The sequence below is a fragment of the Molothrus ater genome, chromosome Z, assembly GCF_012460135.2.
Source record: "Molothrus ater isolate BHLD 08-10-18 breed brown headed cowbird chromosome Z, BPBGC_Mater_1.1, whole genome shotgun sequence".
NCBI lineage: Eukaryota > Metazoa > Chordata > Aves > Passeriformes > Icteridae > Molothrus > Molothrus ater.
In genome coordinates this window covers 44947464-44975098 of record NC_050511.2, presented here as the reverse complement: position 1 = coordinate 44975098, position 27635 = coordinate 44947464, and the positions used below count along the sequence as shown (strand labels likewise).

The window sequence follows — 27635 nt, the reverse complement described above, 5'->3', positions numbered from 1 at the left end:
GCATTTCATCATGCCAATTGATTTTTTGCCTTGTTCTACAGACTTTCCTGTGCTACAACCTACACTCACTGCCTCTGCATCCTGACACCTTTTTCCAGATATGGACCAACAGAATTATTCCAACTTTAAAAAGTACCTGCTGTTCACTTATACGTCAGTTTAAGGGAAGAACAATCCTAATATCAACACACCAGAAAATAAAATTTTCCAAGAAAGTTCATACAGAAGAGGCCAAGCCTAACCCTATAACTCCAGGTTTGCCTACTCAGTTGGAACACGTTAAAGGACTGTATGATTCCACCTGGTCTGGTCCCCATGTCTCTTTCAAACACAAGAATTTTCAGTAATTTTACCTTGTCTTTCTCAAGACAAGCTACTCTTCTTCAGCTAGGAAAAACAGTGTATCCCTTTATCTTTGTATCACAAACACACTAACATGAAGCAACATTATCAACCATCTCTTCCCAGATGGATCAAATTTACCTTTCTAAACTCACTGATACTAAACCAGTTCCATGTAGGTGAGTAATTATAGCCTTGAGACTTTATGTCCAAACTCATGTATACCTTTGCTATCATCAGCTTGTCTGTTATGTACTGGGATAGGTTTGGGAAGGCAGGATACCAGATTTGGCCAGTGTTTTTCTGTTTTCTACCAGACACAACTTAAATGTAAAGAAAAATATGAAGGTAGAAGAGCTTCTGCAGGTAACAGCACACCCAACTAACTTCACATGGGACATTATAAGTAATACACATTCAAAAAACTTACCAAAGCTTGGGGCTCTGACTCCTCTTTCTTCTCGTCCCCCAATAACACTGAAGTTTACTGTGTAGTTGGGCTTAGCTGCTGTGCTGGACTTAGTCTGGGACTGCCATGAAGTAGTTTGTGGTTTGGAGGATTTCTGCCACTGATTTCCTAGCTTCTGAGATGAAGCAGTCTTCTGACTAAATCCACTACCCAAGAGTCCACCAGTGGATGAACCTAACAAAAAAAATACTCACTTAGTTGTTCAGTTAAGTACCTGTCACCTGTTTAATACAAGTAAGACAGTTTGGTCTTGACATATAACCACATAGCTCACAGTGTAACAGGAAAGCATGGGTAAAATGAAGTTAAGAGTCTCATTAAGAAGTAACTTGGATAGCAGGAGCTGGAGGCTTTACTGAAAGTCTTTTCTTACAACTCAAGGTTTCAAATGTCAGTTTTAGCAAAAACATGCACCCTTATCTGAAGGGTCAGGCACGTGTCAGGCTAGGAGATAATATGGCTGTGACAGTAGTTCTGCTTCCCACTTCTGCTAATAATGCAGTGCATAATAAACAACTAATTACAAAAAATGGTAACAGACTGAGATGATTTTCCAATGAATACGTTCAAAGTCTCTAGTGGTTCCTTGCACTACTGTTTAAGGAAGATGAGGAGAACATTATTCTATAGAAGCATTACCAGGGAATATACTGCACATGAGTAAGAAAAGCACTGCAGGAGATCCTGTAATCAGCCTCCTGTGGCGTAGGCCAAGCCTGTCTGGGTATACACAGCAATGCAAACTTGATTCACTCTTTCAAAAATGGCTCCTCACACTTCAGCTCTCCTGATGCCTCCCTTTGGAAGTGGCTGCTCAGACCTCTAACTTGCACAAGAGGATGTCTCCCCAGGGCCATGTACAGGATACCATACTATATCTTGAAATATCGTACCTGATAAAACCCAGTAATGCAAATAACACGCAGTAAAATCTAGGAATGCACTGCTTTTTCATTAAATCACCCAACTGCAGTCAACTCAGTTTTCAGTCATTGACAATTTGTGAAATTTACAGAAAAAAAAATTGTTACTAGTCAGAGCAAATCTGCATATTGAAAAATTATCTCTTTCAACTACTCTTTCAAAGCATTCTACGTTTATTATTGCAGTTTTCAAGGCCAACAAATTCTTCCTTGTAGGACTAGTCAATGCCTCACTGCTCACAAAAACTTTTCAACACCACACTCCTACTTTCTGATAGAAGACCACTCCTAAAGAAGATTGTGATAACACCAATCAGCACAGAAAACTATTGGTATCCTACCAGTATGCTAATACACCAGTATTCACTACTTTTAGCTGCTATTTTTTGGGGTTTATATAGCATTCATATTTAAGCAGCTTGCACTCTCATAAATTTTCTTTCAGAACAGTGTCTTGTAAGCAGAAGCCAAAAAACTCCTATGAAAAATACAACAGAATGTGGTATTCCAGTTGTATTCCAAAACTGAATTCCAGTTCTTGTGATGCCTTGAAAATTCATTTCAAGCCTGGGAACAATAACTAGGACAGTGACATCTGGCTACTGCTTAATGCAGTCATTTTTCCTATTGAAAGCTAACTGAAAGAGTAATGAATTGACCCAAATCCTGCTAAAATTAGTTTGATTTCTTTCATCTGATTCAGTGTGGGCTATACCTACATCTTCAAGGCAAGAATAAATTGACTTTTTTTGCTGTCACATTATCTGTGCATTCAATTATCTGTGTTAACCTGAATTATTAAACTAGAAAATTTTTAACATTTTTTACTGCAAAGCAGCCTCATTGGTTCTGCTTCAACACCAGAATTTTGCAGTGCTTATGCCCAAGCAACATCAAGAAGTCAAACACTGCATGCTACCTGGTGTTTCTACAAGAATTCCACTCAATTCAATACACAGTGCTAACTGCCAAGGCAACAGGGTAAAACCTCCATGAGCTCCATGAGCTCCATGAGCTCCATGAGCTAAGGGAAAAGCAGGTTTGCTCAATTCAGCGACACTAGGCTGTTCTGAATCATTCCGTGTACTCTGGGCAGCTGGTCACATTTGTTATGGCAGTGTGGGTTCTGAAATGCGAGGACTGCAGCTCATTTGTGAGTGCTACAGGACTAAATTCCCAAGTTTCAGGCCAATAAAACACCTGGGAACAAAAGTTATTCTGCAATGTTTCTTATCTTCCAGAACTCCTTGTGCCCTTCACTGCAAACTGAATGCAAGCATTTATAGTATTTTTGGTACTGGTTTCCAATGTATGGCCCTTGATTTGTGCTTATCTCGTAAACATGGTAGATGTGAGTAGCAGAGCTATGAAAGTCTACTGAATTCAAAGGAAAGTATTGAATTAACTGCTACTTTGCAACTAAAAATAATTAACTAATTCAATCCTGCTTTCATTTGAAATCCTTCAAGAACAGTATTAATCAATGCTAGGTAAGAAACCTCATGTTCGGTTACTGAATCAGCAACTCCTGGCTTCTCTTACCATCTCAACTCTATTCTCAAGCATTAATTACTTTTACTGTTCTTATATCACAGCTGTAGTTATCTTCTGAAATACTATTCTGGATGTTTAAAAATATCTGGAAGATTCAATCTTTTCTTGTTACTCACCAGCTCTCAGCAAATACCTCAAGCTAGATGTTGACAATTAAAAAGAAACACTTCCCTTTATAGGCTGTCAAAACCATTTATAGGTACAAGAAGCAAATCAAACAGTAGAGGCCCTAAAAAATATAGTCTATCAAAAGTAAGATCTTACCTGGAAGACCAGATCCCAGATTGGCAAGATCAGCAAAAGGATCAAAGTTCTGAGCTTTCGCCTGGCTAAAAGACAAACCTGAAGACACACTGCACTGGCTTCCAGTGGTAAAAGCTTGGCCTGTGTAATAAGAATACACATCACATACCTAGTCTGTTTGGAAATTGAGAGAAAGAATAAAAATAGTATCTACACAAGACCTCATGCAAACTTCCCCAATATTCTACTTCACAACATCTTTTCGCATTACAAGAATCACCATTACTACAGAGAATTGAAACACTTTAATTCCTGTGTCTTGAAATTTAATCTGAAAAACTACACAAGTATCTTACTAAAGGAGCATTTAAGCAGCAAAGCAAAAATGCATGAAAACATGATCAGCAGTTTCAGGTGATTAAACTGACCCAGTCTGGAGTATTCCTCTAATGGAAAAATTGAGTTTCAAAATACCTTCACAAACAGGCTTCAGCTGTGGTGATGCTACACTGCTGGTTGTTGAGGAATCTGCCCAAGAATCCCACCCACTTAAGAGATCTGGGTGGCTTGTAGATGATGATATTTTAGGTGGCTCTGGTGTCAAATTGCCTGCAGAAGAAAAAAGAAATGTTTTCATGTTTAAGAAAACCATAATAGTAGCATATATATTTGCCAATACCAACAGAATGTGTATCACATTGTCAGCTACACAGCTTGCTTAAATCTCTTGGTAACAATCTTAAACAGGACTCAGAAGGGTTGTACCACTGGAATTCCTCCATTTCTATTTTAAAACATCCCACATATTGCATAGATAAGGTATTTTCATGCACAGGCAATGCTATGAATTTAACAGTTTAGGTCTCCTGACCAAAAGGACTAGTTCAGGTACAGATCTAAGGCATGCTGCTGCTCCTGACAACACAGCTGGTAAGCAGAAAGCAGCAGTGCTCCATGAATGGTGCTCTTTATCACTCAGCAGTCTGGGTGTTACACAGGTGAATCCAGGTCACTTCAAAATGCAGGTTTACCTAACTCAGGCTGCTTGTGACAAAGGGGCCTCTTGGCCAACTAATACACTCTTTGAGGTGTAACACACAAATGAATGCACACAATTGAAGAGCAGGATACAGGAAGAGTGATTTTTTTCTGGGAAGAGGTTAAGAATCTCTAGCTGCATGGATAAAAACCACTTTTCTATACACCATGACATCTAAATGAAATTGTAGTATTTAAAAGCATGCAAGGGTGCTGCCACCAACTCCTGGAAAATGTCATATCCCATTTAAAGGTATTATAACTGCCATCCCTGACACTTCCGAATTATTCCCCCCTTACACACTCACACAAACTATGAGGTGAGCCATCCTCAGAATGAGAAATGCTATGTACAGAACACTCAAAACTGCATGCCAGCTTAGAGCATTCTCCTTGAGCAGAGCTTGTGGAGACTCATAGTGAGGCAGGACAGCTTTTGAATGTAACTAATGCTATAACAACTGTCAGTGTGACAGGGAAAGGGGATATTTCAGTAAAGCATATTTAGTGGTGGTCTAAGACATTTCACAAACATAGGGTCAACCTTACAAAAGCAGTAACATTCTGAGGCTTTGAAAGTCTCAACTACTACATCACAGCCTTTCACTTGTCTCAGCATCTCAGCTTTACACTCTAAATATTAGTATCAAATCCTCTTAATTAAGGAAATAATTAGAAGCAAATGAAATACCCTTACAGTACCTCAGTCTACTAATATAATTTATAATTAGATCTTATAGCTGCAAAGTGAGCACATCAAATACTGTGCAACAAATATCTGCCGAAAGCCTGTATCACAGCAGTTCTCTCTGCTGCACGTGAGGGAAAACATCAGAATAAAACACAAGTAGGTACCCACCATTTCCAGCCCTTTCTCCACACCCAAGCTTCATCTCCCTGCCTCTGAAACCATGGAAGAAACAATACATATTGGTCTCAATACTCAGGACCCCAGCTATCTGCTAAACCACAGTGTCGCTGGCTACAAATCAGCACCTGTTCATCAGCTTAGGACTTTGTTGTATGATATTCCACACCCAAAAGTTAAGCGGGCCTTCAATTACTACTAATATTAATTTTTAGGCTAGAAATTATTTTGTTCTACAGTCTCTGCTATTAAAGGTCTTTTTACAGGAGCATAATAAAATTAACACTATCATTAAATTAACTACTATGAAAACAAATTGAGAGAAACAAGAACAAATTAAATTACAGATGAATGCATTTGAAGGATTGAGAACATACTATGGGAATGAGCTGTTTTATAACAGTTGGCTTAAGAGAAGTCAAGTTCATTGCCTCCCCCACGCTGAACTAAGCAGGAAGTAGCCTACTGCTACATACAGCAGTAAATTCACTATTAATAGTAAAAGCTCATATACAACCACTACACTTATCAGAAAAATGTGAAAGTGTACAATATACTGAACAGATAACCCATTCCTCCTGAAACTGTTCTTATGCTATCTTCTTTTTAATTCTACAATGTGGGCATTATGTCAGATTTTAACATCAAGAAAAAGCGTTATCAACTTTTTGACTTTGATACTTTGACTTCTACATATTCTGAAGAGGTAAGATGAAACCATGCTGAATCTCTATTTTTGTAGCTGACACCCTGCAATTCATACAAGCACATTAAGAGAAAGGAGCAGAATTCCTAAAGAAATGGTAAAACATGAACTATAGCTCAATATTCCAAAAATGGAAGCAATTAAGATGATGAACATGTAGATCCAAACCTGGTTGTCTCAAATTTTTTAATATGCGTATTGAAAATCCCTAGCCATACAGCAATGAACCACTGGAGGTCTCGGCAAAGAACGTTGTTCTTTACTAGCACTGCTCAAACCAGGCCAAGATGCAAGAATAAGTTCGTGGTAATCAGATCACACTTTCCAGCTTCCCAAAATAAGAGACCTGCGTTTTACAATACACAACTTCACATAAGGTTTTCTTTATTTAACTTGTCATGTCTACAGGAAATCCTTTAATCACAGACAACAGGATTTTCTGTGAACCAAGAGGCTGGTTTAGTATGATGCAAGGTTTTTTTAACCTTATCTAAAGCCTGTCTGAGAACTCAAGTTCACAGAAACTAACTTCTCCTCAGGAGAAAACTACACTGATCACTCAGGTTTCTTTTGACCACCTTCCAAATCTCCTCCTATCTTTGAGGGAAGTATATCTTGACTCAACCTGCATTAAAGATGATCTGCTACTTAAAAATACAGAAGAAAATTAAGTTACCTCGTTAATACACAGCTGTATAGCAGCAACAGCACGACATTTTCCTATTACAGGGTAGAATGCCTTAAAAGACCAGATATTGTGTAAGAACTATCTTTCATTTTAAAACTCCTATGATTTTATATTTTAAGCCAACATCTGAGAAATACAAGGTTAAAGTTCTACGTCTTGAACTTGTGTTCACTGAAACATCTTTTCTCCTGGCATCTATAGCAGTTTAGTAATCATTTACTGACAAACAAAGCTTATCCATCACTAAAATTTGATTCTAGACACAGGTGCCCCAACAGTAGAGTCATCAAATTTCACTACTGCAGCTTACTTGGAATGGTCACTGCCATTACTACTAATTTATTTTTAGTTTAAAATTTTTCTCCCTTTAATGATCTTATGTTTTCACTGTCTTCTGCTCACTTAACACAGTTCTTCTGAATATGTCATTTGAGAACATGTTCTTATTTTTCCTTTTTTTCTCCAGTTACTAGTGATCCTGTCCTTTCAGGACTCAAAAAATCACATTAAGTGCAACATAATCATTAATATGCCTTACTTACTTGATAGAATTGATACCTGTAACTGGATAGAATGCTAAAGGCTCAAATACATACATCATTTCAGCTAAACACACGTAGGAGCTCTCATTTGAAAGATAAATGTAAAGGAGTACGAAATGTTACTCCAGTTCCTCCACTTCCATACAGTTTTTAAAGACTGCATTTCAATAGAGAAATACTGGGAAATCAAAGTAAAACAGCAGGCAGAAGAGAAAATGTGTACATTTTAAGTATCTTTTCCTATGTTGACAGAAAGCTTCAGAAATTACATTAAAATAGCAGGTTCCTAATACACTTACCAGGCTGCAAGTTATCAAATAAAATCAGGAGTAAGCACAAAGCAATAAGCATTGAAGTCAGATGTAAAAATATTCCTTTTTTTTCTCTACTTGCTCAAATGTTATTAACAGCTGACTGTTGATGGTGATGTCCTTAAGGCTGCAGATAAACATTTAGTAAACAGAAATCCATATTTTATTTTTCCCCACTTTAATTTAATACATAGAAGGTTTTTCTGTGTCCTCCCTGATAATAGGGTCTGGTACTATTCAACTTGGAGAAAAGAACTGGGAACATTCTTATAAATGTGTAAAAATATTTAATGTGAAGAAATAAAAAAGACTGAGACAGACTCTTCTCTGTGTTGCCCACTAGAAGGACGAGAGGGAATAGGGCACAAAGTTAAACACATGGAACTTCATTCAAAAATACTTTCTTTCCTCTAAGATCTCCCCAAACCTGGCATAGGTTGCCCAGCTGTGGAGTCTATAGTGTTGGAAATGCTAAAAACCAGAAAGGACATGACACAGACCTGAACAGCCCAGTCTACATGACCCTGCTTTGAGCACATCAGCTAGACAATCTCCTTTTGAGAGGTCCTGCCCCTCCAGTGAGTTAGATTTTGGCTGAGATCATAAAATATGCTGAGCTACCAGGGAACCACAAGGATCACAGTGTCTAGCTTCTGGCTCTGCACAGGACAGGCCCAAGAATCACATCATGTGCCTGAGAGTGTTTTCCAAACATTTCTGGAACTCTTGTCAGGTTGTCAGGCTGGTGCTGTGAACACTTCTCACTGTTCCAGTGCTCAGCCAGCCTCTGGGAGAAAAACCATTTCCTGATCTCCAACCTAAACATCCCCTAACACAACTACAGGCCATTCCCTTGGGTCCTGTCACTGGTCACCACAGAGATCAGATCAGTGCAGACCCCTCCTCTTTCCCTCACAAGGAAGTTGATGACTGCAATGAGGCCTCCCCTCAGTTTCCTCTTCTCCAGGAGAAACAGACCAAGTGACCTCAGCTGCTCCTCATAAGCCTTCCCCTTAAGGCTCTTCACCATACTCATGGCTCTTCTTTGGACAGTCTCTAAGGCTTAGTGTCTATTTTTATATTGTGGCACCCAAAACTGTCCCCAGCACTCAAAGTGAGGCAGTCCCAGCACAGAGCAGTGTGGGACAATCCCCTCTCTAGCCTAGCTGGTGATGCTGTGCCTGATGCTCCTAAGGACATGCTTGGCCCTCCTGGATGCCAGGGCACTGCTGACTCATTCAGGCTGCCACCAACCAGGACCCCCAGGTCCCTTTCCATGGTGCTCCTCCCCAGCATCTCATTCCCCAGTCTGCCTGCATCCAGGTTTCCCCATCCCAGGTGCAGAATCTGGTGGAAATAATGCTCCACAGATCAGTATTGATAAAATCGTCTATTGAGCAAAATATTTATATTTGGTAACCTCACACAGGGACAGCAATAGTGGCATAAAGCTGACAACTATACAAGTACACAACTGAAACATATGGCTCTTACTATCTAGAGGAAAGAACAAAAACATTGCAAAGGAGGCAGCAAGTGGAATCTTCTCAGTAGAATCAATCACAGCTGGAATATAATGATTAATAATATGATAGAGAGGGCAATCAGCTGAGTAGCCTTTATTTCAAAGAGGAAGCCCTTCTCTCAGTCAGACAAATGATGCATTTTTTTCTGTCCAGTTTATCTGTATCTAACACTCAGACTGCATCACTCAGATGCAGGGTCAACTAGAGCAACTGCTAAACAAAGAGGGGCAAGTCAAAGCTGCATGCAATAAGCCCTGGGAAGAAATCACTAGATTCAGGAAAAGGTGTATGATACCACCATTCCTAGCTACCTGCACGTTTGAAGTAGGTGTCTGCATGAGAAGAGACCTGGGCTTCTCTGTTGGACACAGCTAGCTCCAACAGACTCACCACAAGCCACAGCTGAGCTTCCCAAACTAGATGTCTTTGAGAAAACATGTTTTCCCAGAAAATACTGCACAGCAGCTGTAAGAGAAGGGACAGATATGACAGAAACAGCTCTGCAGATGTTAAGGTAGGTGGAGAAGGAACGGGAAGAGGTGCTCCAGATGCCAGAGCAGAGATTGCCCTGCAACACATATAAAAAACCATAGAAGAACAAATATTCACACTGCAGCCTGTGGAGTACCCTACACAGGTGGACATGTCCTCGATGAAGCCACAGCCAGGGAGAGCAGCCCACACAGCAGCAGGTTCCTGGCAGGACCTGCAGTGCCTGGGAGAACCACATCCCTATAGCAATCTCTTCCCAAAGGACTGCATCCTCCACAGAGCTGTGCTCTTAAAAGATTGTATCCTATGGGAAGTGCCTATACAGAAAGAGGGACTGAGAGTGCAGCAGAGAAGAGCCCTCACAGACTGATCACAACCCATACCCCTATGGAGAGAACCCACACTTTGCAAGTCAGATTTTAAAAAACTTAAACACCAGTAGCTCTACCACTCCACCATTTCTGCAAATGTCTGTTTCTCCTTAAAGTATGATGGGAAGACTGAACATATCACAAAGATTTTTGTTTAAAGATTAACAGATTTTAAAATAAGTGCAGGAGGAAAAGGCTTCGCCAAGAATATATCAGAGAAATGAAACAAATAAGATTAGAGTATTACATAATGTACTTTGTAAGTATATTAGCAGAATACATTCAGGTCAGGAAGGTGCAAGCTAGCCTCAGCCTGCACTTTAAGAACTGGCTATATTATAACTTGACTTGTCTTCCAAGGTTTCCAGAAAATCCTTAAAACCTAAATACAGTCAACACAGCATACTATCATCTACAAAGTAAGTTTCCAGATGTTTGCGTACCCTCAGTTATTAGATCATTGAGAGGAAACTACAACTCCTAATATATGGTTAGCAATTCTAGAAATCCTGTCACATCATAAATAATAGCATGACATTATACAGGAAACACTTGCTTCTTGGTGCATTTGCATCTGTACTTCCAGAGTACAAAGCTAATTAAAACAGCAATCACAACAAGTGGATCTATTAAGACACTAATCCACTAAGCTGAAAGACAAATGCACAGAAGAGAAGAAACTGTTGAGAAACAGAACACCAGAAGCACACTTACCTAAATTTAAGAAATCTGAGCTGGAAGAAGGTGGAAGTGAACTTTGTGTGGAAGGAACTGTATTAGCTGTAGATGTTGAGGTTGGATTAAGGAAGTCCCCAAAGAGGTCTGGACCAGACAGGGCTTGATTCTCTGAGCTTGATGACATTGTGAATGGGTCAAATGGATCGGCTAAAAAATAAGCAGAAAACAAAATTATCTCATGACAAACTGTAGAATAAATGAAGTTGAAAAAGCCTTACTCCTCTGATGGCACAGACAAGAAGCAAAGCTCATGCTAGTAACTGCAGCAGCCTTCGGTCAATTTTGTGTGGCAAAGAGTAACCACCTATTCCTTCCTCTAGACAAATGAACTTTCACATCATACAAAAAGGGTCTCAGCCATACATAATATGAACAGCTATGTCTTCTAAAGCATCAAGACTCCATACAATTCAACAACATTGTTAATTTCATCCATTTAAGACACATCTTAAGTTTGCATGACCATCTGACGCACAGAAGAATTACACTTATTAAATACTCTATAATGCCAAATCTGCAACTAGATTTGAAGAAAATGGACTATTACACTATTAAAAAGAATATGAAGTAAAATGTTCATACTACCATTCAGACTTGAAGGCATTGGCGATTCTGGGGCAGAAAGCACGTCAACCCAAGAATGAAAACCAATAGAAGTAAGACTTCAGCAGGTCTCTAGTGATCCCAGTGAAGAAAAAACTAACTGGAAGAGTATTTATAGTCAGCATGGAGTAAACATGTGACAGTCAGCTGGAATCAGGGCATTAGATATTCCTGTTTCTGCTGCCCTCTAGGGTCAAAACCCTTGAAGAGCCCAGGGAGTCCTGCCAGATTCACTCAGAAGCTGAAGAGAAGGAATAATCCTGCTGTAATACCCCAACATATCCTCAGGTAATGACCACATTGTACAGGACACAACAACAGTTCAAGCAAATTTACTACAGCATACATACAAAACCTCAAGTTTGTTGTGCAAGCCAAAATACAACAGCAGCCAAAGAGTCTCACTTCTGCAAGTATCTCTCTTAATACAATTCAATGAAATACACTGAATGGGAATGACTACAAGAATATGATATACACATGACTACTGATCAAATGTTTCATGCAACATCCATGGCTAAAGAAAGATAATGTAACAAAGGTTTCATTTTATAGAATTCTACCTATGTAAAAATGGTAAATGACAATTATTCTTCCCTGACCACAGTAACAAAGTTCAATAGTGAAGTGCCTCAAAATAAGAAAACATCTTAAATCATCTAAATGCTCTGTGAAAAATATTTCTAGTTGTCTATAGATGAAAGCTTTTAGTACCTATGAATTATCTTTGTGCAAACAAACAAAACCTTGTAATGTTTTCCCAGCTTATGTGAGTAATACTCCCAGAAATCTCACCATTAACTTTAGGCAGAGAATTGTTATTCCCAAAAAGTGACAAAGAGATGAGTATCCACTGGTAAGAGGAACAGAATCTCTGAACTAAAAAACCTTGCTTAAATACCAAATAGACAGCACTACATAGCATTCTCTTTAAGGATACTGACTTGCCAACAACATCAGTAAAACCAGCAAGAAAACATCTTTTAGCAGTATCATTATCCTACTGATTTTAACAATAATCTACAGGATTTCCAGTTGCTCAGCAGTCTTATGTGATTAACACTTAAAAATCCCACTCAGACATTTGACCTAAGCAGCATAGTTCTGTACAACTAATGCCATTGCTTTACATAAAGTTCAAGTTATGACAAGTCTATGCCTTAACAAGGAAAGTTATGGATTTAGAAAAGGATCTAGCATGCAACATTCATGTGGGAAAGCTAAGAATTCCTTAAGATACTGAGTTCCTTTGAAATGCAAAATTTGATACTTTTCTATTTACAAAAGTTTAAAGTTAACAGGATACTGGCAACATAACAGAATATCTGGGTAAGGTACAGAACTTCTCTCCTTCATGCAGAAGTAACACCTGTTCTATTCATAGTCTTGCAACAGACTGACATGTCTTCCCCATTCACCATCTTGAAACACAGTACTTATTTTCTAAGCACAATGCAAGCAGCAGTTTTCATGTGTTGCCCAGGTGACAAGTGCTGATATTAAACTCACATACCTGAAGACGCAGCTGCTGCTGAAGATGAACCCTGAGTGGCAGCTGGACGCTGACTGCTGAAAAAGAAATCTGTTCCTTGTCCAAGAAGATCTCCAGTGGGCTCATTTGAAACCTGTGACACACTGCTCACAAACAGACTGTTCAACAAGTCAGCATTACTTGATGAAGAGTTCATTTCTGAGATAGGTTGCTTCTGTTCTGCTGAAATATCAGAGTCTAGTCCCAGCAAGTCTACATTCTCTTCAGGAAGAGATTTTTGTAACGGTGCAGATGGAGCTTCAAAACTGGCTTCAAAAAGCAACTCTCCTTCTGGAGTAGAGTCTTTCTCATCAACTGCACTTCCTTCATCTGGAAATGTTGGGAACTCCTCATCTGAAGGATCACTCTCTTCCCTGTCATTAGACAGCTGAACACAATCATTTTTAGATGAACTGTCTTCTATTCCACTTTCTGGAGTTTTTCCTTCTTGAATAGGAAAAAAAAAAAAAAAGAATAACATCTTAAAATAACCAGCATTATTCTTTTGACTAGGGTAAGAGAAACTTTCACGGTGACATATGAAGTTAATTCCTAACTAACCAAAACTCATATAAGAACTGATGAAAAAGGAACTACATGCTGCCTGCTACCTCTTTGTACAGGGCAGACAAAGGAGCAGCTGACTACCATATTTGCCACTCCACAAAGATAGGCATTACAAATTTTTTCAAAAAGAGAACTGACTTGGACATTCACCTCAGATCACTATGTCTCTTAGAGTTTACAAGATTTCTCAGTAACTGCTGTACTCAATAAAAGCATAAGGAGCTGCTGACATTTTTAACAACAAAGCAGCAATCAGAAAAGGGAGTTACACATGTGCTATAAAATTACATTTTCTTAGCCCTACTTACTGATATGGACCCCACTGTCTAATCTACTTTGTTTCCTCTGTTCCTCAGCCAAAGTGGAGCTGTGGGAGTGAAAAGCTTCCTTGGAGATCTTTAAGGTTAAGATTTTTACAGAAAAAGAAAAATTTAGCTCAGCATTTAAGTTATACTCAACACGAAACCCCCTTACTTGGTGTCTATCCAAATGAAGGAGAATAACCATTTGTTATTCTATAGAGCTCATTCTTTAAATAGCTTTTCCTCATGGTTAGTGAATTAGAGATATTGCTGCCTAAGAAGGCTTAAGCATTCACTGGAAGGCATACAAGACAAACATAAACCACACAATACTTCAGAGGAAAACCTGTACCTTTCCAGTCCAGAGAGTGAAAGAAGTTGTTTGCATCAGTACTACCGCTGTGTGGGGATTCTGTATCAGTAGGTGCACTTTCTGAAGACTGCTCCAACTGGGATGCCTCTGCTTCATACTGTGCAGTTGAACCGGGCTGTCTAGGCAACTCTGGTTTCCCTATAAAAAAGAATTTAATCCAGAGCCCATAGAGAGAAACTTCTCAATCCTCCACATGGCAGCTGATACTTGTCTGTCAAGCTGACTCATGTAGGAAGACAATTATCTCCAATCTATTGCTCTGCAATTGCAAATTCCTGCCCCCACCATCTTTGAAATTAGCATTAACTTCTTTTCAACTGCAAAAACTGGTAAAGCCCAGTTTTGAACTAGGACATTAAATCAGAATCATAAAGTAAAACTCAAGCATTCTATTTACATTTGTAGGAAAATGTAATTAACACCTCACTTGTACCAACCATCCCCTAAAACATTCAAGAGCTATGAACAGTATCTGCAATAAGAGACAGAAAAACGCAAATGCAGCTGTAGAAAAACCCAGAATATGCAAAGCCAGTGAAGAACATGGACTAAAGAAGACTAAAGAAGACTAAAGAAGACTAAAGAAGAACATGGGTAAAAAAGGGCTGGTACACTGTATGATGCTATTAACTGCTTCTTATATTTCTTATTTTACTGAAATCAGGTATCAAGTGATTCTTGTGTAATATTCAGTTGCACTGTTACCTACTGCTGTATGACCTCTAAAAACCCAAGTTTCTTCAAGACAAATGAAGAAGACTTCCTAAATTAGTTAATATTCATCCACTGTTTGAAAAAAAATGGATGGACAGCTGGGATAAACCTATTTGTCTGAATTTAAATTTAGACACACAACTTCGAGAGCACTTTTTCACTCTCCTTCCACATTCTCAGCAGTAGCTTAGAGATGCTGAAAAAATATATGAAAGATCATAACTAATTAAAGAGTAAATTCAATTTTAATGGCAAGTTTATTTAAAATCAGTTCACAGCACTTACTTTTGTCCTATTCTCTTTCCACCAATCTTAAGAAATACTTTCAGTGTAATTTGAAATCCTTACATTCCCTGTATCAATCAGAAAATGGAAGTGACTTAAGAAAATAAGAGTAACTTTTACAGAGCCCCATCATCAATGATGATGTAAAGCTAAACAACTTAGCTTTAGAGATCTGATAATTGTGTTCACAATAGGATTAAGCTAAGTTAAATAGAAAATGGCCTAAATCATAATACAAACAACACATATCCTGCTTGAAAGAAATAAAGGCCAGCAGAAACTATCTTGTATGAAAAAAATGTACTTGAGATGTACCATATTAACAGCACAGGGTGAGATCTCAAGTATCACTAAAGTCACCACAGTAATCTTCGTCATGCTTCTTTATCCTCAAAATACAGAGAAGGCTTAAGAGCCTGAATGAAAATGTCAAAGCTAATCACTGATACCAGGAGAAGAAGAAAGATACTGAACAGCATTAACTGCAACTAATGCAGGCGTCTACAGATAAAGACAGATAATAAAATAGTGTCTGCTGGAACATATTAGGAAAAGTGCAGGAAATTAATTACAACATTACATGGCTATACATAAGAATGTTGATAAGAACATTCTTACCTAAAACCATTTCACTTAAAATTATGCTCACATAATTTTAAGTGAAATGATACTGGTGCCAGTTTAGCCAAATAAATCCTCTTCAAGACATTGTGCCTACAAATACTGACTGTTACAATTCCATTTGCTAGAGGTCCCTCCTGCAAATGGCCTATTCATAGCTTTGTAAGCTATGAAACCAAGCACATGTAAGCACAGTAGAAGTAAGACAAGTATAATTACAATCTTCATTACTGGAGGATAACTTAAGCTCCTCCATACAATGCATATTTTTAACTGATATTTACAAAAAAAAACCCTTTCCGATTTCTTTCAATTAATGGAACATCAAATTTTAAACAGAAGCTTCAAACACTAAGTACATTGAAAACCTTCTCACATTCTCTAGTTTTTCAATGGATTCATTACCAAATTTTGATAAAATCTCTTGCTGTTCCTCTCGGGTGGAGAAGAGGATCTTGGGATTCAGTCCTTTTATATTCATGTTATCCCAAGGCGGCTGTTCACAGCTGGGCCTATCTCTGGGCTCCACCTCTACTTCCAAATTGACTTGAAATAAATCAGGGTATTTCTCTTGTATGTCACAGGCATCCAGATCATATCTGTAAATACACAGACAAGAAGTTTCTTGATACTGATGGCTAACTGGATTACATCTACTACAGTCCAAAACAAAACTCTAAAGCAATTAATATAAGACATTAAAAATGCTGTATTTGTTTACTTTTCCCATTTTAAACAGGTGGTATTTTTGTACATTGTATAATGAACAAAACATCTCGTTTCCTTAAGGTGAGTAAACAAAAGACTCTTATTGCAATCAAAGTCATCTACTTCCTGAACTGACTATATTTCCTCTCCCAGTATATGTTGATGTTTGGCAGCTTAAGCAGTTTCAAAGACAACTTCTTCCAGTCTCCTACAAAAAGGTGTCAACATACTTGGCAAATTTCACTGTAGTGGCATTTCGGGGCACAAAGCCTGTATGGAACTGAATCTGAAACATCTTCATTGAAGCCATCTGTTGAAAACGAGAAACAGGAAACTGTATAAATCCACATGAACAGTATGTACAGTGTTCTGCCTTTAACATAATGCAAAGTATTATCAGTATTAAAACATTTTAAGTACTTGCTTTGCTACAAAAATTCCATTTAATTACAAGTATACTTTATCTTGAAAGATTTAAATGCATTTGAGATAGAATATAAATAGATCTATTACTAGCACTAACAAACCAAAAGACCTTTAGTAAGGTATGTCTCATCACTAACCTCAAAACAGACTGTCAAAGTCTAAAGTATTTCCAGATCCTGTTCTGGAGGCTAAAACTGTATAACCCTTGTTCCTTTTCTGAACAGCATATGCTCAGAAAAATCCACTGTGCCGTATGCCAACCAAGAAATACATGTACATCACATACAAAGGAATAGATTTAAAACAGTTTTAAATGTACCACATTTAAAGGGACACTTCAGAAGGCATGAAAGGAAGCTTTTTGTACAACTTCAAGTCAGCCATTCATTCTAGACAGAATTGTAGGGCTTTTGTCAACTGACTCATTTTAATCACTCAACTGTTCACAGAAAAACTACTTTCCCATGCCTGATGGGAATACGAGTGTCCAGAAAATGCTACTATAGAATATTAAGGTAGCTCCTGATCTTGCACAAATCCAAATTACAGCTCATTGATCAATGCAGCCTGTATTTGTTTCCTAGCATTACTCGCAACACCTGTGATATAGTCTTGCCAGTCCTTACAAAGAAGTGATGCAGTAGTAGTCCAGAAAATGTTATAACAATACTGAACTATGAAAGCTTTCCTTGTAAATGAGTATTTCCTGAACATCATAACCAGAAAGCAAATAATAGAAAAAGCATTGCCACAGATTAAGGGCAATGATTCCCCTCTATTCAGCACCAGTGAAGCCTCAGCTGTAATTGTGATGCCCAGTGCTGGGCTCCTTAGTACAGGAGAGACATGGACATACTGGAGATAGCTCCTCTGATTCTTCCATCCCTACCATCACTTTCCTAGAAGTTAAACTGAACTCTCTCTCTCTCTAATTAGCTGTGAGAAAGTAAAAGACATTCATAACGCCCAGTCAAAATATAGAAGAAATCTTGAAATGTGGTGGTTCATCTCTGTAAGAGATCTGCAGAGAACTTTGGGGGCAACTTATAGCACATAAAACTAAGGACACATTGAATATTATTCCATCAAACCTCCAAACCCAGATCATCACACACACTGTTGATGCATCATTTGTTATAGCTGATAGCTGAGAAAATTCTAGTCTTTTTTATCAGTGAATAAATGCCAGAGAAATCACATCAAAGAAACTCTATCATGAATAAAAGTGAGATGGTACAAGGAGTATAACCTAGCCTTGGCTAGATTTTGTCAGTTTTATGCCTTTCTCCTAATAACTTTGAACCATACAGTAGTTATTTTTGCGCATTAAGGAATCATTTCACTGATTTTAAGTCAGTGAAAGTCATTAATAATCATTTCACTTTAGTTTTAAGGTATTCTGGAAGATCTTATTGAACATGACAAGATTTGATACCTTCCTACTCACAAAGCAGGAAAAAAAAAACGGGGAAAACAATTTCAGTAAATACTAACTATATATGAATACACATCTATGTCCCACATGTACCGAAACTGGCTGAAAAACTGTCTTATCAATTTCCAGAAACCTCCAAGCTCTAAACTTTGTGCTATCTGTCCTTATCTTTTACATGGATTTCTAAATTTAACTGGGTTACTTATCTGGAAAAGAAAGAACATGCCTATCTTTTAAAAAATTTGAAGACAGGCTTCATTAACAAGTTTTTTGTGATCTTGCAATACAATTGCATCCATAGTTGAATTAAAAAAGGAAATATGCATTCTCCCTAGTAGAAAAAAGACAAGTAAGAAAATCAGCTACAAAAATGGAACCTGACTTTAGAAATAACCTATAAAACCACATGGATTTTTCTGGCCTGTTTTGCACTGGCAGTCTCTGGAATCCCACTTTTCTGCTGAGTGGTATATTTCCTTTGTTTGCAGTTTGTGTGCACAGAATTAAAAAGTTCTGGCTTGTTGTGCAACTTAACAGATAATAATTGCTGCCTCAAAAAAAGCTGGCTGGGGACTTTCCCTAGAAATATAACAATTATCAGTACTGAAGTACTTTCCAGAAATGCTTACAAAAGCGTCTACATGTACAGCATTAGGAGTGGACATTCTCAGAAGGCTTGAAAAGGTTGAATTCACAAGTGAATGAAAACCTCAAACATTTTTCTGAACCAAGAGTAGTAAATAAAGCAAAGTACTCAGTAGATAACTAGTAGTCACAAAACTGCAACCAAAAAAAACCCCACATCTTCTATTCAGGCTCTTAAATTCATCATTACCTTGGCTTGTAGTCGTCCTCCTAGAGTTGACCTGGCATGATAGATCACAATGAGAACATCTCCTTGGACTGTTATACCCAATGGAATTACTGCTTTCCCATCTTCAATTTTAAACTCCCTAAAGGAGAAAAAAACCATAATCATAGTCAATTTAGTTTAAAAAGAGATTAAATAGTGTATTACTTTAGATTTAGCCTGCTTTCTCCAAGGCCTTCAGTAGCTGAAAAGCTACGAGGACTTCAGTATTCTCTCATTTTTCTTGTCTATGATTACCCACATCCAGCAGTGTTAGTACTATTTACAATTGTGCAGACACCAGAGCTGTACAGGGGCTAATAAGCAGTCACCTTGCAGCTGCCATGCCTGGGGGATCCTTACAGTTTCCATGACTGACACATGATGTTATGCTCAGCACAAGTACATTACAGATCAATGTTCCCAGTCTTACATCACATGGATTGAGAAAAGAGTCTTGCTCAGTGCCTCGCAGGGTCCAGTGTGCCACCCCACCATCACCCCCACTGTTCTGCAAGACCAGCTGCTGTAACAACCACATTCACGATTCATCTTTTGAGACCAGCTAAAAGGGGACAGAGGAATCTAGAAACACATAAATGCTAGAATCCAGAAAAACGTAACTTGCTGTTTCAGAGCAAGTCATAATCTGTACTTACTTCATTTTGTCATATTCCTGGGAGGTAGTGGCTACTCTCTCATCTCCCACATAAACCTCACAAAAAGGCCTGCAGCCATTACGCTGCTTACTGAAAAGCGGAACGGGAGTCATGACAATTGATCTGACCAGGATGGGCTTGCTGTGAGGAATAATGGGTTCTTCAGCCATCATGTCACACATGTACTCAATGTATCTGCCAAAACCAGATGGTACTCATTTAGTCAGAGCACAAAATTCTAAGAAATGGGTGAACACATAAGCAAGTTACATCTTACTCAGTCACTAAGCATTGTTAACAGTGAAACAGTGGGAACATTTACCACCACCTCCAGCAAACAGATTTTCAAAGCTGAAAAAGGCTCAGAAGCTTTACATATAATGACTTGTAAATTAAACTAGTCACTATTTCAAAAGGTCTTAAAATGCTAATCTAGGAGAACTATTTATTTTGTATCTTATACATAATAGATCACTTAAGTCTTCCTAAAGGGTTTAAATTTGATTATTATATATTATTTTGATTATTATATATTATTTTGTGATTATTATATATTATTCTGATTATTATATATTATTTTGTGGACAACCCCTTAATTATACATGAAGTAAATGTGTACAAAAACAAAATGTGTCCTTTATACTGAATTGATACTTTATTTCCCATCCTTCAAAATCTAATCCTTTTTTAGGAAACACCCTTACTACCACTGTTACTTGTTATTCATCCTTTACAGTTATAAGATCTATCAAATTAAGTCAAATAAACAGTTTAAAACATTTTTCAAAGTATATGCAAGTTACCTCTGCATGCACTCCTGAAAAAAAAGCACACTAGGCATTTTTACTGCATTGACAAAAATAATTTCTGAGCTTGCAGTGCTGTGACATAATAAAACCTATTGTAATAAACTAGGAAACATGAAATAAGTCTTACACATGTGGAAGAAGATTTTATAATTAAGAAAGCATTCAAAAGTTCTGCACACCCTTGTTTTCACTCTTAACGTTTCTTCTCCACAGGGTATATTTGACCTATTTCTGATGGGTACTTACAGGCTCAGAAAATTCAGAACTCCCTTTAATTAATGATACAGCAAAGTACTTGGAAACAGATCTTTGAACACAGACATTATTGAAATAATTTATCTTTCTAAAGACATCCTATACCATATTCAGAATTGAATAACTACTTGCTTCAAGAGTCCCTTACAGTACCTTTTATGAGAAGGCCAAATGCCAGGTGGACAGCGTTTCATACTGAACATATAAACAGCAGCTTCAGCAGTAGTGAAGAGACGACAAAAACACAGAAAAGAACAGACTACAACAGCAGATGCTGCTCTTCCATCCTAGTAAAAAAAAAAAAAAAGTAGCTTTGTTAGTAAATCTAGTGGAAAAAGCGTTATCCAAGTTACTAAAGAACATCCCATTATGTATCCCATATCCTATCATTATTTAATGTCATGATGTCCAAAGCCTAGTGTCGTTATTTGATTTGAAGTTTGTAGCTGAGTGTGAAAGGTTTTCATTTAACTTCCACACCATACAAAAGATATTACATATTACTTTCTTGTTCAAATGTGAATAACTACTTTAGTTTAACACTATTTGAAATTTTGAGTTTATATTCTTTACCTTACTGTCACTAATACCCAGTTTTTAGGTTTGTTTCCTGGCTGCTATCTGAAATCCCAGAACACTGCTATTTTTGACTGATAGCCATGGACTTCTGCTGCAAGAAAAGTACAAAGGCTCAGAAGAACTAAACCACTAAACTCTTTACACCTCTGTCTAAAACTGTTAAGAGCTTGCCAAGAAACAAAGAGAAAGAGATTAAAACTAGCTTCTTTCTGCAGGAATCCCCACTACACACATATCCCAGATACATCCCTGTATTATAAAAGGCAGAAGATTTGGAAGAGATAATGGTTGACAGAAGAAACCTTCTCCAGGTTTGTTGGCTAGCATCATGGAACAGAATTTTTATCATTCATTTATTAAAGTTCTGCTGTACACTTTACATCACATCTGGCACAAAGTCATGTATATATATAAAAGTTTGCCTCACATGTGAGGAAAAGAAATGAGTTAAGTACCTTGAACAAAACAATTCAAAGGAAAGATCTTACAGAAACTGGTGCTAAATCATCAAATCTTCTTCTTACCTACTTGACCAGCAATCATGTGACACTGAGGTAGTATCACATTAATATAGAATTAGATGCCTAACCTCACAGCAGCATTGAAAATTATACTGGCTTTCAGGAGCTGACATCAACTGGCTTTTTACTTTCAAAACACTAGAAAACTCAAAAATATGGTTTGTCAGATTAACAAATCCTGGTTTTGACTCTGATAATGATATTCCCTATTGATGGCTATACCATATCACCAGACAGGTTTTCAATGCTTTCCAGCAGCATTGCAAGTATTGTCACATAGCCACGTTTCGTTTTTTACTCTTCAGCAAAAGAAGAATGTCAAAATTTCACATACAATTATCTTAAACAAATGCAAGAGTGACCTAATTTTCAAATTCTGAGCAAAGTATTCTTTAAATTCATTCCTCCCCCTACCATGTTTAACATGAGGTGGCTCTATAGACAGTTTTATTGCTTTTTTTGGTTATATCAAAGTTATTAATACTTTGGAGAATAGTGAAATCTACAGAGCAATCTGCTGCCAGCAAAAGCAGGTAAACCAGAAGTCTTACAGTCAGTTTCTGAAATTCTGTGGGTACAGATTACATTCTAAATGGACAGTAACGGGTTATGCAGTGTACACCCATCTATCACACAGAAAACAAAAAATGGAGCAAATACTGAAAGAGTAGAGAGGATTTTTTTTTTTCTTCCGAAGGATACTTTCCCTTAATACTGCCTGTATACTGCCTTCCACTCTAAATGCAAGTAAGCAATGGCTACATTACCATACCAATTTCCCTAAGGAGAAAATTGATGTAAGTAACTTCCCTACAAACACAGCAGGAAGGAGTTGACCCTGGGGCATCCAGCAAAGAAAGACAGTAACAATCACAAACTGAATGGATACCAGCACCCTTCTTCACAATTTAAAGCTCTATTGAATAAAGCACTTCAGACATAAACCAATTTCTTACAAGGCAATGCACAATGCAAACATTTTTCTGATCTTGTTTCAGCCATAAATGCATGTTCTTGCATATGCTATAGAGATTCTGAAGATTTGGTGCTCGTCTTGCTGGCCAGCCACATTCAGAAACCTGCAGTGAGAGACAAGAGATGTGAGAAACAGTATAATATTGACACATATACACAACCTAGGTTATGCAAATGTCTACAAGGCAATTTTACACTTGAATGCCACCGTCATGTTGAAATTAAGAAAGACACTCAAGAAAAGCAGTGTTACACAGTGTAAACATTACAAAGAAGTGCAATAAAACTTCAGTTCTGTCTACAAATCTGCTGCACAAGAAGTATAAAGAACTCAGATTACTATCTGAAATATTCTTAGAGCAAGGAGTAAAATATAACAGCTTTCAAATTAATTTGTGCACATATACTTAAGCAAATAAAAAACAAAAAAAAAACCAACCAACCAACCAACCAAAACAAAAAAAAACAAAACAAAACAAAAAAACCACCAAACCAACAAAAAAAACCCACCAGCAAAAAACTCCAACAACAGAAAGATTAGGCTTCTTTTAATATTTGTCCTTTGTTCAAAGAGCTTGAATGGTTCATTAATATTCCATTTACAATTACTGCTTCAAAACACTAACAAAAAATCAGCTTCATTACTAAGAATCTATATCCTTAAAATCAACTGTCCAGTAAGGATATAGGAGATGAAACTTGATTCTTGGGGCACTTGAAACACCTAAAGAGTTAGATATATTAAGAATTGAAAAGCAAGTTACAAATGAAGCTTTTTGTATTTGTTTTTAGTTTCAACTGCAATTGCCAGATATTGAAGACCAAGTTTTCCTATCAGCAATATGTCTTCCTATCTAGATAAAGAGTTCAAGGGTTATTCTGATATAAATTACCTGTACTGATTATCACAAAAAACTGTGTTTGTCCAAGCACAGGAAAAAAGACTGAAATAAACAGTGTAAGTCTCTTCATCATACTCTTGTATCTTAATTTAAAAATAAGGCCATTTCAGAAAGCATCACTTTGCAAGAGATTTAAATGGCACACTCCTTTTTTAGTGCAAGCTTATGCAAAGTCACCAGTAAACAAAGAAAAGCTAAAGCAAAAATTCCTTTATATCCCTGTTCACCACAGGATTCAATGTGGGCTTCAGTACATATCAAGTATTACAACAGTAGTGTGTGCTGGTTTCAGCTGGACTAATTTTCTCCATAGTAACTAAATGAGGGTGTGTTTTGCGAGGGAATCAATTTGTATTTGTGACAGAACCAAGTATTGATAACACAGGGATTTTTTTTTATTGGTAAGCAGAGCTTAGATGGAGTTAAGGTCTTTTCTGCCTCTCACATCAGCTCACCAACAAGCAGGCTTGGGGTGCACAAGAGGGAGGGGACACAGCCAGGACAAGTGACCCCAGCTAACCAAAGGAATATTCCATAACATAGGACATCATGTTCAACCCATAAATCTCTGGGAAAAAGAATGGAAGGGGAAACAGTCAGAGAGATGGCATTTGTCTTCCAAAGGAATTATAATGCACGATGGAGCCCTGTGTTCCTGTACACCTGCCTGCCCATGGGAAAAGGTGGATAAATTCCTTGTTTTGCTTTGCTTGTACCTGTGGATTTTGCTTTACCTATTAAACTGCTTTTATTTCAACCCATGAGTTCTTTCTTTCACCTTGTGATTCCCTCCCCATTTCTACCAGGGAGGAATAAGCAAGCAGCTTGGTTGCTGGCTCAAGTTAAATCACAACACCATAAAAGAATCAAATTGAAGTGCTGCAGCTTCAGACCAGAACACAGCCTAAAAAAAGTGTATTCAAAAATGCAAAAAGTACTGACTTTTTTCATTTTAATCTACTATTTACTTTCCACTCAAACACTAGGTTTCCTACAAGATGTAACAAAAACAATATTACCTTCTTTTTCATTAGCTGTGTTTTCAGCTCTAAATGTCCTGACAATTAGCAGAATTATGGACAGTGCCCAAACTCCCAGAGCAATCCATTCCAAAAAGGATTCAAAACTAGCAGAGAAGCTAGTTTCAAAACTACCATTAATTTTAACCAAGATTAAAGAAATTTGTAGAAGATCCATACAGATAGAAAACAGCAAGAAACTAGTAATATGTAATTTCATAAATACCTTCTAAGGAAAGTGTCATAATTAAAAATTTTAGAAGCTGTTCTCCTCTGATCATGTTTAAAGGCTTGCCATAATCATCTTTTGTCAGTATTAAAGTAAACCTAAGCTTCTTTAGGTTCCTACATGGCTGCTGTCATCCAGCACTGAACAATTAAGTTAGTCAGTATTGCTAAAAATCTCAATTTCAATAGGCAGGTAAGAGTTCCAAATACAATTAGAGTTTGTTTTCAAGTAAAATAACTGCCTTCCTAAATACTCCTAGACCATAAAGTGATCATGAACCTGTAATGTTTAAACTAATTATGACCTACTATGACTTCTGAACAAAATCAAGATCATATTACCATTCTTAGTACCAACACATCAGAAATACCAGGTGTACAGACACCTCAGATTTGCATAACTAAAAAAATCCAATGTTAAGCAAATTCCCAGTCACAGAATTTATCATTCCACAAACAGAGACTGATCACTTTGCAGGATGTGGAATAAATCAGTTCACCACACCAGTCTCTGACTTTCCAGCAATCTAGTGCTAAAAAGAATTGCTGAACATTTTGCTTCGAGGTACCTGCTACAAATAATCATGCGGTAGATTTCCTGTGTAATCAAGTTTTTTTGCCTTCCATCTTGAATAGCCTCTGCCTGAACTTCATATTGAACCAGATACACATAAAGGAGCTGATTGCATTCATCCAAAGAGGCAGTAATGGTTTCTTTCAGGTGTGAAAATACTTTATCTTGTTTACAAGGAAACAAAAGAAAGTGATAGCAATAGGAAGAATTCCCTAAATATACCTCACCCCAACTTTTGAAGTCAACTCTGGTAACTGAAATAATGCTAAGGATGGCTCTGTATAATAAGGCCCAAAAGGCTTTATTATTCTGTAACTAATAATGGTTCTAGACTCTCTTCTTGGCAGACAGTATTGTGCGGAAGAGGCATGATCACTTCAGACTGTTAAGGTGCTGGACAACTCCCTACACAGTAACAGTCCCAACTGTTGAGCCAGGACAGTCAAGTTTTACTTAGGAGCAAACACTGAAGCCCAGTATCTTGGCACCTAACAAGATGTTCTCAATACCTTGTTGCTGAATGAGGCAAATGCCTTCATATTAGTATCAGAGAAATTGCCAGGAAGGATAATGGAGGCTCAGGTAAGTTACAACAATACTGAAGATGGTGGGAATAATCAGTCAGCTATGCTGAGTCATATGGGAGTCAAATAGTATGTAATGGGGCAAAGAGAAACTCCAGCGAACAGGTTATGCAAATCACTATGTCCTTGACAGAGGAAAATGGTAGAATATAGGAGAGATTGACATTTTAGTAAGACTTTCATTACTTTAAGTATTCTCCACTTAAATGTGAAACACATAATGTACATGAGGCATGTTTTCAAAGATATTACTATCCTAGAAAAAACAGACTTTAGTCTGTTTAAGATTAGTAAGATTTTTTAAGATTAAAGATTAGTCTGCTACCAGTTAAGTTTGGTTTTAAAACAAGGACAAGGAAAACATAGGTAACTCTTTGACCTTGTATTTTTACTTACTCTTTGGTCATATTTTTGATTAACCTACTTTAACCTATTTTACAATAAAAATCTGAAGGTATAATGAAAACATTATGTTTCAAGGCCTTTTAGAGAAATACACAAAAACTATACAAACCCTGTTATGGAATCTTGAAGGCCTGTATGTTCTTGGAGAGAGATTGTACACAGCATAATGGCCAGGATGTTTAGAGTCCAGACACAACCGCACATCTTCTATATTATTTTTGATGGCAGATTCCACACCTTCAGCTGGAAAGGACATCACTGAAGACAGAACAAAGAGCAAGTGAATTTTTTCAAGTATTAAGAGCAACGAAAAATTATGTTTAACAAAGATATAGATATCATACCAGCAATTCTGGAAGTGATGTATGATATATCCAAGTCTCCTTTTGCATAACTGAAAGAAAACACATTGGTTTTAATACTGGGACATATTCAAGCCGTAAGTCTAAAAGTCAGAGCTCTCCGGTGGCACTCACCACTACGAACAATGTTTCAATTCTTCCATCTGAGGCTCGTTACATTCACATTTCTAGAGTTTCAAAACTGAGCTTTCAGAACAGATACTGTGTTTAAGCAGTTACTCATTTAAATTAGTTGCACCAAAACCATCTGTGGGTTTTTGCACAGATACCTTTAATCTTTACCTCACTCCTCTAGCCCCTGCTCTCACTGATAAAAATGCACCGAAGGGTGTCAGTTTGAAAGCCTAATGATGATACATTAATATCTTTAATGAAGAATGTCTCAACGCTTAAAAGAAAGACTACTAGTTGAACATCAAAGTTTAAATTACATAACTCTGGCATGTTACTATCTATCACAGATGGCCATGTTGCCCAATATCCAAATTCCATATGGGCAGTGTTAAGAACACTTCCCTGTCTAGCCATTCAGGAAGG

At 37.4% G+C, this 27635-nt stretch overlaps 1 protein-coding gene across 1 annotated transcript in view; it reads right to left on the bottom strand.

Annotated features, from left to right (window-relative positions):
- Window positions 1-27635, bottom strand: part of GAK (cyclin G associated kinase) — a 68250-nt gene that overhangs the window by 9152 nt on the left and 31463 nt on the right. Inside the window, exons 12-25 of the mRNA XM_036402880.1 lie at window positions 27081-27130; window positions 26846-26994; window positions 23006-23128; window positions 21103-21236; window positions 19886-20080; window positions 19212-19329; window positions 16746-16825; window positions 16213-16406; window positions 14167-14325; window positions 12928-13392; window positions 10788-10958; window positions 4006-4140; window positions 3553-3672; window positions 773-985 (exon numbers count right to left, since the gene is read on the bottom strand). Coding sequence (XP_036258773.1) covers window positions 773-985; window positions 3553-3672; window positions 4006-4140; window positions 10788-10958; window positions 12928-13392; window positions 14167-14325; window positions 16213-16406; window positions 16746-16825; window positions 19212-19329; window positions 19886-20080; window positions 21103-21236; window positions 23006-23128; window positions 26846-26994; window positions 27081-27130 — 2306 coding nt within the window. The remainder of the gene's footprint in view (window positions 1-772; window positions 986-3552; window positions 3673-4005; window positions 4141-10787; window positions 10959-12927; window positions 13393-14166; window positions 14326-16212; window positions 16407-16745; window positions 16826-19211; window positions 19330-19885; window positions 20081-21102; window positions 21237-23005; window positions 23129-26845; window positions 26995-27080; window positions 27131-27635) is intronic.